Source organism: Myotis myotis, unplaced genomic scaffold, assembly GCF_014108235.1.
Source record: "Myotis myotis isolate mMyoMyo1 unplaced genomic scaffold, mMyoMyo1.p scaffold_m19_p_19, whole genome shotgun sequence".
NCBI lineage: Eukaryota > Metazoa > Chordata > Mammalia > Chiroptera > Vespertilionidae > Myotis > Myotis myotis.
In genome coordinates, this window is record NW_023416323.1 from 37,640,499 (window position 1) to 37,653,396 (window position 12,898).

The window sequence follows — 12,898 nt, forward strand, 5'->3', positions numbered from 1 at the left end:
GGAGCAACGGGACTGTGGAATTCAGCCTAAAGCAGCAGGGTGTTGCACATCTGCAGGGAATTGCTAGATTTAGTATTACGGGTTTGATCAGTTTACTCAAACAGAGCAGGCAGGGGTGAGAATGCAAAGAGCAAATAGTCCTCTATTTTTAAAAAAATCCACAAACGCTGGCTCCCGTGGGAAGGAGTCTCGAGCACGGCGCTTAAAGCAGCCCACGCCCGAGAATTTAAATGATGCGTCAAGGAGTAAGAACCGCGGCTGCGGGGCTGAAGTCTCTAATTAGACCGCACGTTCGGAGGGCAGGGCCAGGGCCGCCTCCAGCCCCAGCGGAGGGCACGCGGCTCTCTGAATGACAGACCAAAGGACTGGCTCAGAAAGTGCTCACCCAGCTTCCCCTTTGAAGTGAGGCAGCCAGAGTTGTTTCGTTAAAAAAAATCAAAGGAACAGATTCTTTGAAATAAATCTCCAGGCCTCTGAAAGGGACCCAGCTCGAGCCGGTACCTCCCTCGGCGTCTCGGTGAGTTTACGGTGAGCCGCCTGAGGCCGGGGGGAACCTGTCTCCAAGTGCCCCGATTCCACTGGGCGGACTGGACTCACCCCTGGAGGATGAAGGTCCCTCGGTGCCACGGTCTCGGTTTCTCGGGGTAAAAAGGTAAAATCATGGACCAATGTCGAGGGACAAGATTTAGTTCCCCAAACAGGTGAGCCAGGATGACGCTGAAGCTAATAACCTGCCACAGGATCGTGCCTCTGGGCTCACAGCGTCACCTTGGGGACACAGAAGCCCTGCACCCTCAGCCTGTCTCTCCGCATCTCTGGACCAGCCACCCACTGAGGAGCAAGCACGCGTCCCATTCCCTCTGCAGTATTGCCTGGGCCTTCGGGACTGGGGCGGGAGAAAGCCACCGCTGAGGGACCCCCTCTGCTCAGGGACCACAAGCCCCAGTGACAATGCCCAATGGGACTTGTGAACGTGCCCAGCCAATCGGCTTCATTAACCAAACAGAGGTACTGACCACCAGAGAAGGGAATGAGGGGTTCAAAGTCCTCCTGAGGGGAGCACAAGGCCAAGTGGTCACCTCTCACTGGGCAGCAACCGACGCAGGAGGGCTGCCTTCCTCCACTCCAGCTGGGTACCTACCACGTCTGCTTGGAAGGCTACCCTTTCCTAAGCCTGTTTTCACCTCCAGTGGGACTGCAAGAGAACAGCCCACGAATTAATCCTGGAACCGGAAGGTGGTCTTAGGCCACCTGCACCCCAAGCCACACCTGAGAGAAGAGGGAACCCGGAGTGCCTGATAATCACTGATCTCAACGCCCCCAAAGCGAGGCTGGCTTTCTCAATCAAATAAAAATGTGAAAAACGAACCATGACCCCATTATATGAAATATTATATCTAAATAAAAGTAACGGCCAAAGCCGTCATTTCCTTGCTCATGTTGGGTTAATTTTTAATCATTTCAGGTTGACCTGACCCAAATCATAGATGCCTATGGCTACATAAGCCTGTCGTTCTCTGGCTCAAGCACTACTGAAGTCATCTCCTCCCATACAAATAAAAATTTAAACAAATTTTCAAAGGAAAAAAAAAAAGGAAAGAAAATAATGTGAAAAAAAATACAAATCAAAGAAATTTATTGGTGTTGACAAAAAATACATAATACGAAAAACAAAACAAAACAAAACAACAGAAACAAAACCAGAAACCCCACCCCGTGGCCCACGTGCTCGGGGTACTGACAGCGTGCGTCTGGAGCCCGCAGAGCCCGCACTTAATTCATGAGGACCTCCATCTGCACCAGCCTTGCGTTGGTGTCCCCGGACGTCCGGTAGGGTATCATCCCAGCAAAGGTAATCAGGGCCCGGGCTTGACTTCGGATTTGCTGAGAAAGGGAAGACGAGAAAGCCAGTTACCTTGAAGTTGGGTGCTGTGCCGGGACCACCAGCAGGGTCTATCATTTTCTACCTGCCAGTGCCAGGGGCAGGTTCTGGCGGGGAGGGGGTTGTGGTGGACGACAACCACCTTCTTCCGCAAGGTACAGAGTTAGCACAGCCCGTCCCAGGGCCCAGCTCCAAGCTCTCCTAAGCCAAGGACGGCTGGGTCTGCCAGGCCAGCTGCCTCGCTGGGCAGGTGACGAGCTGGGACACAGGCCTGTGCTGCAGACCCGGCTCTGCTGGCCCGCCTCTCCCCTGGCTGGTGCCTGCTGCTTCCGTGGGGAGCAGAGACAATGCAGCCCAGGCCAGGGCTCTCTTCTCTCCCTCTCCCCTTTCCTTCCTCCCACTCCTTCCTTCCTGACATAAGTGCTTGGCCCTCGTTTCCTTGGCAACAATATTATGGGATTCCACCGATTGTTCCAGGAGGGAAAGATTTTAACTCAGGTGTCTCTAAAAACAGTAGAAAGACAACCGTCACTCTGATTTCTAAGTGACAGATGATTAAGGAATACAGAAACTTTGGAGAACAGCTCCGTGTGGCCCCACAGTGAGCTACTTGGGATGCTTATAGCAGCGACAAAGGAAACTGCTGGGAAAGAGAACGGGAGAGTCCACCGACACCCCCTGCCCAGTGACTGGACTCTTAAGGAAACACAGGGTCACTTACTAGGCTCCTCAAGGGCCATCCACGAAGGAAACTGAAAGGCAAGTGCTTTAGCCGACACATACAATAAACTGGCAAGTTCATGTCCTGACTAATGTCCAAGCAAAAGAAAACGTCACTTTCTGATGAGAGTAGCTGTGAAACTTTCTTTCAATGCGCACACAAGTGCCCAGCCCTCACGGCTGACTGTAAGCTACTCTGCAAGAGCCCAGGGGTGTTCGGGCAAAGGGCTGGGTCCCTGGCTGGGCAGCACTGCACATGAACCACGCGGCCACGGCCTGGGCAGGCAGCGCGTACATCCAAGTCTCTACTCTGTCCGTCTCTACCCCATAAAAAAGAAGAGTGATGGGCAGGAGGAAGATGGGAGAATGGCTTTACTCATGACATGCAAAAACTAAGTGCCTAAACCAAGAGATTAAAACACAGAATGTGTTCCGCCTGCCAGGCCAGCTGCTCCACCTGTGGGCAGGGCCTCCGCTGACCTGGAGGCAGCACCCAGCGCACCAGGAATGTCCGCCTCCGCCCTGGACCCACAGCAGCCTGCACTGGGTTGTTCGTCACACACACAGACGGCTGCCCAGGCCCACGCGCAGTGAGTCGCGCTGGCACGCCTCCTCACATCACTTCTGAGGCTGTGTAGCTCTCGCAGCCTAAGAGCAGTCGGCGGCCAGCAGCTGCCTTGGTGCACACATGGACGGCCTACAAGTCAGTGCACCCTTCCCCAGCACTGCTCCCTGCGTGGCCAAAGGTGAAACGTCCACCAGAGCTCATGGGGCAGGTCTGTAAGCAAGAGAGCCCACAGACACCCTCGGAGGCAGGAGATAGGATCTCCAAAGCTCTAGTTCAGTGATGGCAAACCTATGACACGCGTGTCAGAGGTGACACGTGAACTCATTTTTTTGGTGGATTTTTCTTTGTTAAATGGCATTTAAATATATAAAATATCAAAAATATAAGTCTTTGTTTTACTATGGTTGCAAATATCAAAAAATTTCTATATGTGACACGGCACCAAAGTTAGGGTTTTTCAAAATGCTGACACGCCGAGCTCAAAAGGTTCGCCATCACTGCTCTAGTTTCTTGACTGTCAAAATCAGGTGTGGCTGTTGTACACCTTACTGAGTCTCAGCAAACATTAGGTGGAGAAGGTAAGGGAAAGGTAATGTTCAAACACTAACAGTTTTGATGGTGTAATTGGGTCAAATGCCTCTGCCCTTTTGTCAAGTCAACTGGACATCACAGGCTGCGTGAGTCCTAGGATTCCATCGGCCTGGGCTCTGCCTGACCCGCAGAACGCTGAGGCCCCACAGCAGCTAAAAGGCACTGGCTCGGGTGTCAGACCGATGGCTCCTTCCCTACCCCGAGGGGCCCACAAAAGCAAGTGGCTCCCGACTCCAGGCCTCGGTTCCCTCTGCTGTAAACGGGATGACAGCGCCTGCCCCCATCTTTGGGTCACTGTGAGGCTCAGATGAGAGCAGAAGCAAGTGCTTGCATCAAGGTAATGTGCTGACCAAAAGTGAGGATGGTTTTGATGAAAGTGCTGAGCTGAGACTCACAAAGTAACCTGATATTTTAAAATGAGCTCAGGAAGTTCTTACGGAATCACTACAAATTAGCATTCTATTTTGGATTTTTAAAAAGGTGATATTTGCAAACTGGGCACAACTGTTTTGTCTGTCTGTCTGTTTTTAGCTGGAGAAGAACAGCAATCCCATTGGGGTGTGATTTCTTCCTGGAGCCTCCTGACCCGGGTCCACCCAGGTTTCCCGGCTGCCGGGCAGAACGGGCAAGGGCAGTCTGGGCTCGTGCGCCTGGGCCCACGTGGTGCGATGGGCGGCAAACCAGAAAGGCGGTTCCCCGCCACGGCTCTGGCCCACGCGGGGATCTTACAGAGTCGTGGTCCTCGATGACTCGCTGGGGCCGGGAAGCCGAGGAGGGACTCGTCCCCTTGAGCCGCTTAAACTGTGTGAACAGGATGTTCATGGTGGCGAGAAGCACTTCTGAGAGGTTGTGCCTGATCTGCAGAGAAACACAGGAAGTCAGGAGAGGAACCCCACCGGGGCCAGCAATGGGAGCGGGGCCTCGGGGCAGGCCTGGGCACACGCATGCCCACAGCTGCCAGGTGGAGAGCTGGTCACTAAAAAGGTAGCCCACGGCACTGAAATGTCAGGTGTGAGAGCAAAACCCAGATGGCGCCGCTCAGGTGGGTCCCTCCTGCTCCGTCCTTTATGCCACGGCTCCTGGGCGGGCAGTGAGCCAACGCAGGCTGAGCACGTCTGACCAGCGTGTGAGCGTGCATTGGCTGGCAGCGTGATCACCAAGGAAGGTGTGAATTTGAATGTCAGAGTTGGGACATTCCTGTCTCAGACCCATCTGACCGTCTCGGACCCTCAGCCCTAGCAGAGCCCTTGGGAGCATCTAGAGAGGCAGGCGCTGGCGCACCCTGTCACCCATGCCGCAGTGAACGATGCATCCAGAGAAGGCAAGAAACAACAAAGACCAAGTAGCTTTGGGGCGGGGCGGGGGGGGGGGGGCGCGCGGGGATGACAGCAGAAATGAAGGGAAGGCTGTGAGTGGCAAGACCTAAGCTGTGTGGACCACAGCAGGCAACCGCCCCACCACATGTGCAGAAGCTGGCCCTTGTCCTTCCTCTACAACAGCAGCTATTTTGTAAGAGGGATTTGTTGCTGAGGACCAGTTCTAAATGGAAACTGTGAGTGACACCCCGGGACAGGCGGCTCTAGAGAAGACTCCTAGCCCGGCTGCACATGGAATGAGGGGAGTTCTGTGCAGCCCAGCCCAGGGGAACTGGAGTTTCTGGGCGCAGGGCCCGGGCGTGCAGGTTTGTAAAGCTCTCCTAGCAATTCCAGTGCTCAGAGAGCTGAATGCCCTGGGGCTAGATGGGGGCACTGTGCTAGCAATGCTGCAGAGACAGTGGCGCTGGGGCTCCAAGGCTAACAACTGGTCCATGGCCGCTGCACCTGCTTCTCAAGACAAAACAGGACCGAGAGGGGACAGGAGGAAGTGGGTCGTGATGCATGTGTTATGCACCCAATGGAGCTACTTAGAGAAGATCCCAGAGAAGCACCAACACACCTTCTAGAACAAGTGGATAACAGAGAACTACTCCAGACCTCACAGGGTCAACCAGAGACCTGTTTCTCCCAAGAACATGTCTGATCACTAACGTGACTGTATTTTCTGAGTCAGAAATTAATCTGATGGAGACAAGTACTCACAGAAAAACCAGCCCAGGATGTGGGAAGCTGAACTCTCAGAAAACTCAATCTGGGCGGTGACGTACTCAGACTTAGTCACTAGCTACACCGAAATGACAGCTCTCGCGGGAGTGGGAGCAGAAGGCAGGGCTCAGCAAGAGGCCTCACCTCGTCACTGAAGTTCCTGAAGGCGGCCACTCTCTCTTCCACGCTGTCCTGATTCAGGGGCACCAGCTTCAAGCGATCAATGATCTGTTTAAAACAAAAACCCACCAGCCCATATGACACACGCATCACCGTCGTGCCAGCTTCTGAAACAGCATCCAGCACGTCCACCAAGGGCTTCTGAGAACACGCCACCCCCTCACACCCAAAGGCATTGATTCCAACTTGCTGACTAACTTCATTCCTATCCTCATTTCCTGAGGCCATTTTAAAGCTCAGATTTCAAATTACTTTGCAAGCTCTGTTTTCAGACTAAAGGGGTAAAGAATAGAAAAAAGAAAAAGGAAGCAAAAGCAACACAGAAATCCCCTTGAAATTCCCGGTTTCACATTGTCCTTCCCGTAGCAGGCATACTGGTGACATTGCTTTAGTTTTCAGTGACTCCCACGAAGTGTTCTCAATTTTTCAAGGGCGTATATTAACCTGCACTTCAAACACCCCTCCCGACACTCACGTCAAACGCTCTGTCAATGTGGCCGCTGTGATATTCATCGAAAAAGGTAATCAAATCCAACAGGAGATAGAATGTGGAGTCCACAAACTTATTTGCACTGACCCCCTGAGCCCTGTACCTGAAAGAGAGCGAGGGAAGGGGTCAGGGGCCTATCATGAATTCCCGTGCAATCTAGAGCGTTAGGACAGCATCTGAGAACCGTCAGAGCCTCTTGAACTCTCTGTATGAGGTGAACTGAGCAGAGTGGAACATGGCGTTCCTTTTTGAAATGGCCGAGCTTTTGATGGTGAATTTGATATGAATCCTCCGACAAATACTTTGCACGAAGCAGTGGTCTCTAGCTTCAGCCACCATCTCTGCACCCACATACCCAGGAAGGATGGGGGGTCCTGATGGGCCAAAAGCCCAGCGGCCATCCCTGGGGACGGTGTGCTAAGTGGAGATTTCTCACTGGCCACAGAACGCCCTCCGGCGCTGCCCTAGGAAAGCACCGCCAGCTCCGTGTTCTCTTGGGCCCTTTGTCGGGAGCATCTGCGGAAGCACAGCGATGACTGCTCAGCCTGGGAGTTACACTCAGTCTGACGACTCTGTTAACGCCCGGGGGAAGGTGGCTTCTGAAACCCTGGCCACTCCCCTCTAGGAACTGCCCCGTCTGGCCATCACTAGCTTTGCTCCCAAATGCCTTTGAGATGGCTGATAATAGGAGAGTGAACGTAATGCCTAGAATTAAACCTAACGTGCGGGATTAAAATGCTGAGATACCCTTTCATGCCCTTCTCTTTGGGAAAAATGTTAAGTCTGCCAGTACCAAGTGCTGGTGATGGTGTGGGGAACAGGAGCCTGAGGTGCTGTTGGAATGTGAGTCGGGGCTGCTGTGGAACTGCCGTTATTAGCAGATTTGGTGGGCCCTGGCACCGGCGCCGGCGTTGGCCTTACCGTTCCGCGATGGAGAGGGCCATGTTCTTCAGCCTCTCCTTGTTGGACTGCGGGGCGCTGATCTGGGGCACGACGGGGCTCAGCAGTTTGTTCATCAGCTCCAGCACCTTATCAGCATTCTGCTCGATGTTTTAAGTTAAGGAAGGAATCAAATAATCAACAGAAGGCACTAAGTAACCACACAAAACAGGGGACGTTCTGGGGTGGTGGGTGGACATGCTCTGAATCTTGACCTGGGGGTGGTTACACCTACAGAACCATCTTCAAGCTGCGCACTTAACATCCACATTGGTCTACGTCTTAATTAGACCTCAATCAAAACATCTTTAAATTAAAAAAAAGAGAGAAGTGTAACCCTCTTTTTGTCCACTCTTCTGTTGATGGAAGGAGACATCATCATCTTTTCTAGGCTACATGATCACCAGCAGCCATTGTATGTTCTAAGTGGAAACCCTTATTCCCGCTCTCGAAACACCTCAGCTGCCATCCTGCTCCCTGCCGCGCTCTAATCACCGTGTGTCTGCGCGGCCCAGAGGGTAGGCGCCAAGGCATTTTCACCAGCAGCTTCGCCATCAAAATGTGACGACGCTTACTCGGCTGCCAAGTGAGACCACAGCTCAATGCCTGCAGGACATCCTTACAATACGCCACTCCTTCTTGGCCAGAAATACGTCACGGGCAGAACGGGACCACTGACGCCCAAGCACCAGGGAGCGTGCCTCGGCAGGGGGCGAGCAGGACCCCCGCACCCCCAATGTCTGTGCACTTAACGCCCCTCGGTGACAGATCCACTAAGTGCAGGAGGAGGGAGGGCGCACTGTACCTTGGCAAGGTCGTAAAGCTTTGCAGCTTCCTCAAACAGTCCTTTATTTTCGGCCACGGAAGCAACTTTGTTGATAATAGGCTTCGTGTCATTAGTAAACTTATCTATGACTCCAGGCTGTCAAGACAGATGATGGACGGGGAGGGAGAGAGAGATGGGTGCACGGAGCTGTTATTTTAAAGGCAGAGAAGCAACTGGGATCTGAAAACCACTTTAACTGAAAATGCTTGCCCTGGGCAATACATATATTTCATCGGCTGGGCTCTGGCTTTCGGGGAAACATAAGGGCTTGTTAAACATATGAAAGGGACCACGGAAGCTGCGCCTGAAGAGGGAGCACAGAGGAGTCAGCAGGAAGACTGTTCTAATCTTCCAAAATGACCCAGAGTGTGGGTAATACCACCAATGATTTCAACTTTGCTGACGAGTAGGCACCATGGGAGGGGAATCAGGAAACTCAGGAAAAATATCCGAGTTTTAGATTTCCTTTTAGGACAGATGGCAAAAGGAACGCTGTGCTCAAAATATACACGCAAGGGGTATCAGAATTTTTTTTTTTAATCACCATCATCACTCAACGGCAACCAGAAGGTCAGGAGAGCATGAGAGGCCTTAGGAACCACAGAAAGCCAGGGCGGGTCTTGTGATGTCCGACTGGCCGTTCTGATTCTCCATCAGCACTGGACCAAGTCAGCGGACCTGCACCTGCCACCCTAGAGGCAGCACCGATCAGGGAAGAGCAGGAGCTCTGAGGTTCCAATTCCAGCTCCCCTTCTTACTGCCTGTGTGATCTTGAGGAAAATAATTAACCTCCCTTGGAAAAGATAGGTAACAACGCCCACCTTGCTAAGTTATTGTGGCAATTAGATTTTTTAAAAATCCCTGTGACACACTCAGCACAGCGCCCGGCAACTGTCCTGCTCAGGCAGCATGGCCATCGCCATCAGCCGGCCACCGGCCTCCCTTCTAGCTGGACGGTGTGAGCAGTGCGGGCTCATCTTGAGTTCTCTGGGTCCTACTCACCATTTTACAGGTGAGAAAAGTGAGTCCCCAGGAGAGGCCACGGGGAGTGTGCTCGAGTGGGGTCAGGACCGGTCTCCAATGCCAGGGCCTCTGTCCCGGCTCCTGAGCCGCCCAATGGGCACGGCGGGCCTCAGGGAACCGCTGAGGCTCACGGGAGCAGCTGCATCTCGGGGTCAGTGGGGTGCTGAGCCCTCAGAAGTACCTTCTGAGAGAGGGCAAGCGTTTTCTAACTTTTCCATCTGGGGAGAGCAGGTGCAGTAATCAATCTTTTTATTGCATATTTTCTGAGCCCAAAGTAACAGTGATGTAGCCTTCTTAGCTCCCAAAGTGGCAGGCGTGAACAGATGAGTACTTTCAACTAATAAAAAGCTACCTGGTCAACAATTTACATATTTTTAGGAGAAACAGAAATGTGTGTAAAATCAAGGTCATCACTTGGGGCCTATAACAGTTGTTCTTTGTGTTTTAAACTAAGCAGCTCCACTCATATCTACACCTTTATTCAGTATCTTGAGTCCTAAAGTCTAACTGTAATCTTTGGACAATTATAAATCTCCAACTGCAAACTAGCACATCTCTAGGGGTGTGGCTAACCCACCTTTCTGCTCCCATCATTCTCCAGTTTCCCAAGGATCATGTCGAACTGCAGAGACAAAAAAGTTTACCCAATTTACTGGACAAGATATACCCATAATCCATAATTCTTTGGGGACATGCGGGGAAGGAAAGAGGGGAGGTGGGAGAAGGCTTACATTAACTAGGAAACAGTGGGACTGAATCAACATTTTCATTGTCAGAAACCAAAGAAAATTAAAACCCCTGGGTCTTCTCCATCGGAACCACGCTGAGGGTACCCGGCTAGCGTGAGAACGTGTCTACTGACAGCCACGGTGGAAGCGGGAAGGAACCACGTACCTCTCGGCTTTCTATCACAAGCTCGCTCACACAGCGTAGGAACATGTTTTCTCCTTGACTGTCTTTCTCGTCCCTGGATGGGGGCAGAGGCAACGTGCTTTCTAGTGTGGACCTGAGGTCACAACCAGCTGAAGTGAAGGGTCAAGAGCAAGTTCTACCTGAGGAAGTAAAAGTACTGGAGGGCCTCCCTCGGGTCCGTGGACTCAAACTTCCGGGTGTAGAGCATGAGGAGCCGCACGAAGTTCAGCCGCCGCATGCAGGGGGGGTCGCCGGGCTCGTGGCTGACTGCACCATGTGGGGGGGACAGGACTGGTCACAACCACGCCGCCCCTCTGAAGTGTGGGGGCTGAGTCCAAGGACCCAGCAGCACCTAGTCCTGCAGCCCAGCCAATGTCGCCAGCTCTGGCCAACCCTGTCACCACCCTGTCCTCAACTTCTTCCCCAGCGCAGAGTGGAGATAAGGGGACCCAGACTCATGGCTCTAGGACCTGCTTCTCCTGCCATTCCTCCGGGCAACCTGCCGGACCGGCCACTAACCCAGCACTGTGCACAGCACCGTCGTCATGGTTGGTGCCATCTGCCCAATCCTCGCTGGCTGCAGGGATGAGTCCACTGCCACCCAATGGGGGAAGGGACGTGGTTATGCGACGGCCAACAAACACTCACGGAGCTGCGCACTCTGTCCCGAGGACTTTAAAAGCAGTTTCAGCTCAAAGAGCACGAGGGCCACGTGGACGGCATGGCAGCGCAGCCGCTCCATGCGGAAGAGGAAGGCGATGGCCGCCTCGAACTGCGCGGTCAGGAACAGCACTTGGAAGTAGAGGAAGGGCTGCTGGTTCACTGTGAAGTGGGACTCGCCTGTGGGGGGAGACACAGCCCACTCAGAGGGAGTCGGCCTCCACAGCCACCCCACGCAGAAGCCTGTGCGCTTAAAGGACCTCTGGTGGGTGGAGGGGCCCTGGACACAGAGCACTGCCACGGGAACCCAGCCTGGTTCCATGACCTTCTCTAGACCTTAGGGATCGCGCTGTGAAACCCAAGCTGCTGCAGGAGGTGGGAGAGAAACAGAATCAGGACCTTAAAACGAAATACAAAAGGGCTGCTGATCTCCTTATCCTGATGAAGTCCCTCAACAAGGAGGAATGAAGACTGCAAAGGGGCTTCAGATCACTCAGATTCGCAGTAACTGAATTCTACAACTACTGACCACTAGCTGGAATCTTTTCTTCCAAGATTCTTAAACAATGTGTGTGTGGGGTGGGGGTGGGGGGGGGGGACTATTTCTCCCACATTTGTTCTCTGATACAGCCACTGGGAGATCTATGAGAAAGAATAGGCAAGTCCTCTCTACGCCTCTCCCTGAGCAAATGTCAATCCGAGCAGTTCTAGGAAAACAGCTACTGTATAGACCAGGGGTGGGCAAACTTTCTGACTCGAGGGCCACAACGGGTTCTTAAACTGGACCGGAGGACCGGAACAAAAGCATGGATGGAGTGTTTGTGTGAACTAATATAAATTCAAAGTAAACATCATTACATAAAAGGGTATGGTCTTTTTTTTCAATAGTTTTATTCATTTCAAACGGGCCGGATCCAGCCCGCGGGCCGTAGTTTGCCCACGGCTGGTATAGACCATAAGTCACAACCCTGCTGAAGGCCACACGGCCTCTACTGCGATTTGAAATCATTGTGCTATACTGTGTTTTGAAGATCCACAGGGTCTGGAGGAGCGAGTTCAGAGGTGAAGGATTTTCCAGAAGAAAGGTAAGTAGTGACCTTGGGTGAACGCGGGAAGGTTAGGTTCAGGGTATCTTACCATAGTCTTCCAACAGCTGCTTCTGGAACTGTGAGAGAGTGAGCCTGTCTTGTGGGGAGCTGGTGCCGTCATCATCGAAACACACTTGGTTCAACTAAACCCCCAAGAGAAACAGGTGTATTGGTACGAAGTATGTCCTGAGCCAGGCGTGCAGCTGCTCAGGCGCTGTGGTAGTGGCGTGGTTACTGGTTGGGAATTACACAATCAAAAGTGGAGACAGGAAGGCCACTAGCCTGGTTGCCTTATTGGCGTCATACATTAAGCAGGTAAAATCTGCGGGTAGAACTCGAGCAGAGGGAAGGGGCTAAATAGCCCCACTTGGGCAAGAAAAGCAGCGCCTGCCTTTAGCCACAGGTAGTCCTCCGTTTTGTCGGCCACTTCGCTCTGGTTGTCGGTGACGTCACATCTGCCGAGGACACAGTACACGGCCCGCTTGTAGGGGTCCGTGTTGTTCCTGAGGGCCCGGCGGTAGTGCAGGCGGAGCTTGTTTTCTGTAGGTGGGGACAATCTACAGACACGAGGGAACAGACAGAAACAGCATCACTAAGATCCTCAAGGGCATCTGAAAGCGCCCGGTCCCAATGGCGTGACAGTTAGAAAGCCTTCCTTCACCGAGGGTCACAGACACTGTCCTGTCACCCCCGGCTCCCATCACTGTAATCTGACTGGTGACCACCTGCCAGCTTCCTCCACTAGAGGCTTCAGGGCAGGGCAGAAACTCGGGGAGTTAATACTACTCCCTGCTCCCCAGGGCCCTCCAGCAGTGATGGACAAGCGGGAGTCCCTTATCCAGGTGGGATCACATCCCAGATAAACACCTGCATGCAAATCCTTGCCTCAGGGTCTCCCTCTGCCAGAGGGGGGGTGGGGGTGGGGGGGACAACTCAAG

At 52.9% G+C, this 12,898-nt stretch overlaps 1 protein-coding gene across 11 annotated transcripts in view; it reads right to left on the bottom strand.

The window, feature by feature from the left end:
• Nucleotides 1-1,619: 1,619 nt before the first annotated feature.
• Nucleotides 1,620-12,898, bottom strand: part of NUP93 (nucleoporin 93) — an 85,522-nt gene continuing 74,243 nt past the window's right edge. For all 11 annotated transcript variants that reach the window (XM_036345437.1, XM_036345435.1, XM_036345434.1 and 8 more), the window contains 12 exons: nt 12,352-12,517; nt 12,010-12,103; nt 10,861-11,052; nt 10,353-10,479; nt 10,195-10,267; nt 9,878-9,922; nt 8,257-8,373; nt 7,434-7,552; nt 6,498-6,615; nt 5,987-6,070; nt 4,491-4,619; nt 1,620-1,884 (listed from right to left, as the gene is read on the bottom strand). In XM_036345437.1, coding sequence (XP_036201330.1) covers nt 1,774-1,884; nt 4,491-4,619; nt 5,987-6,070; nt 6,498-6,615; nt 7,434-7,552; nt 8,257-8,373; nt 9,878-9,922; nt 10,195-10,267; nt 10,353-10,479; nt 10,861-11,052; nt 12,010-12,103; nt 12,352-12,517 — 1,375 coding nt within the window. In that variant the 3' untranslated portion in view covers nt 1,620-1,773. The remainder of the gene's footprint in view (nt 1,885-4,490; nt 4,620-5,986; nt 6,071-6,497; nt 6,616-7,433; nt 7,553-8,256; nt 8,374-9,877; nt 9,923-10,194; nt 10,268-10,352; nt 10,480-10,860; nt 11,053-12,009; nt 12,104-12,351; nt 12,518-12,898) is intronic.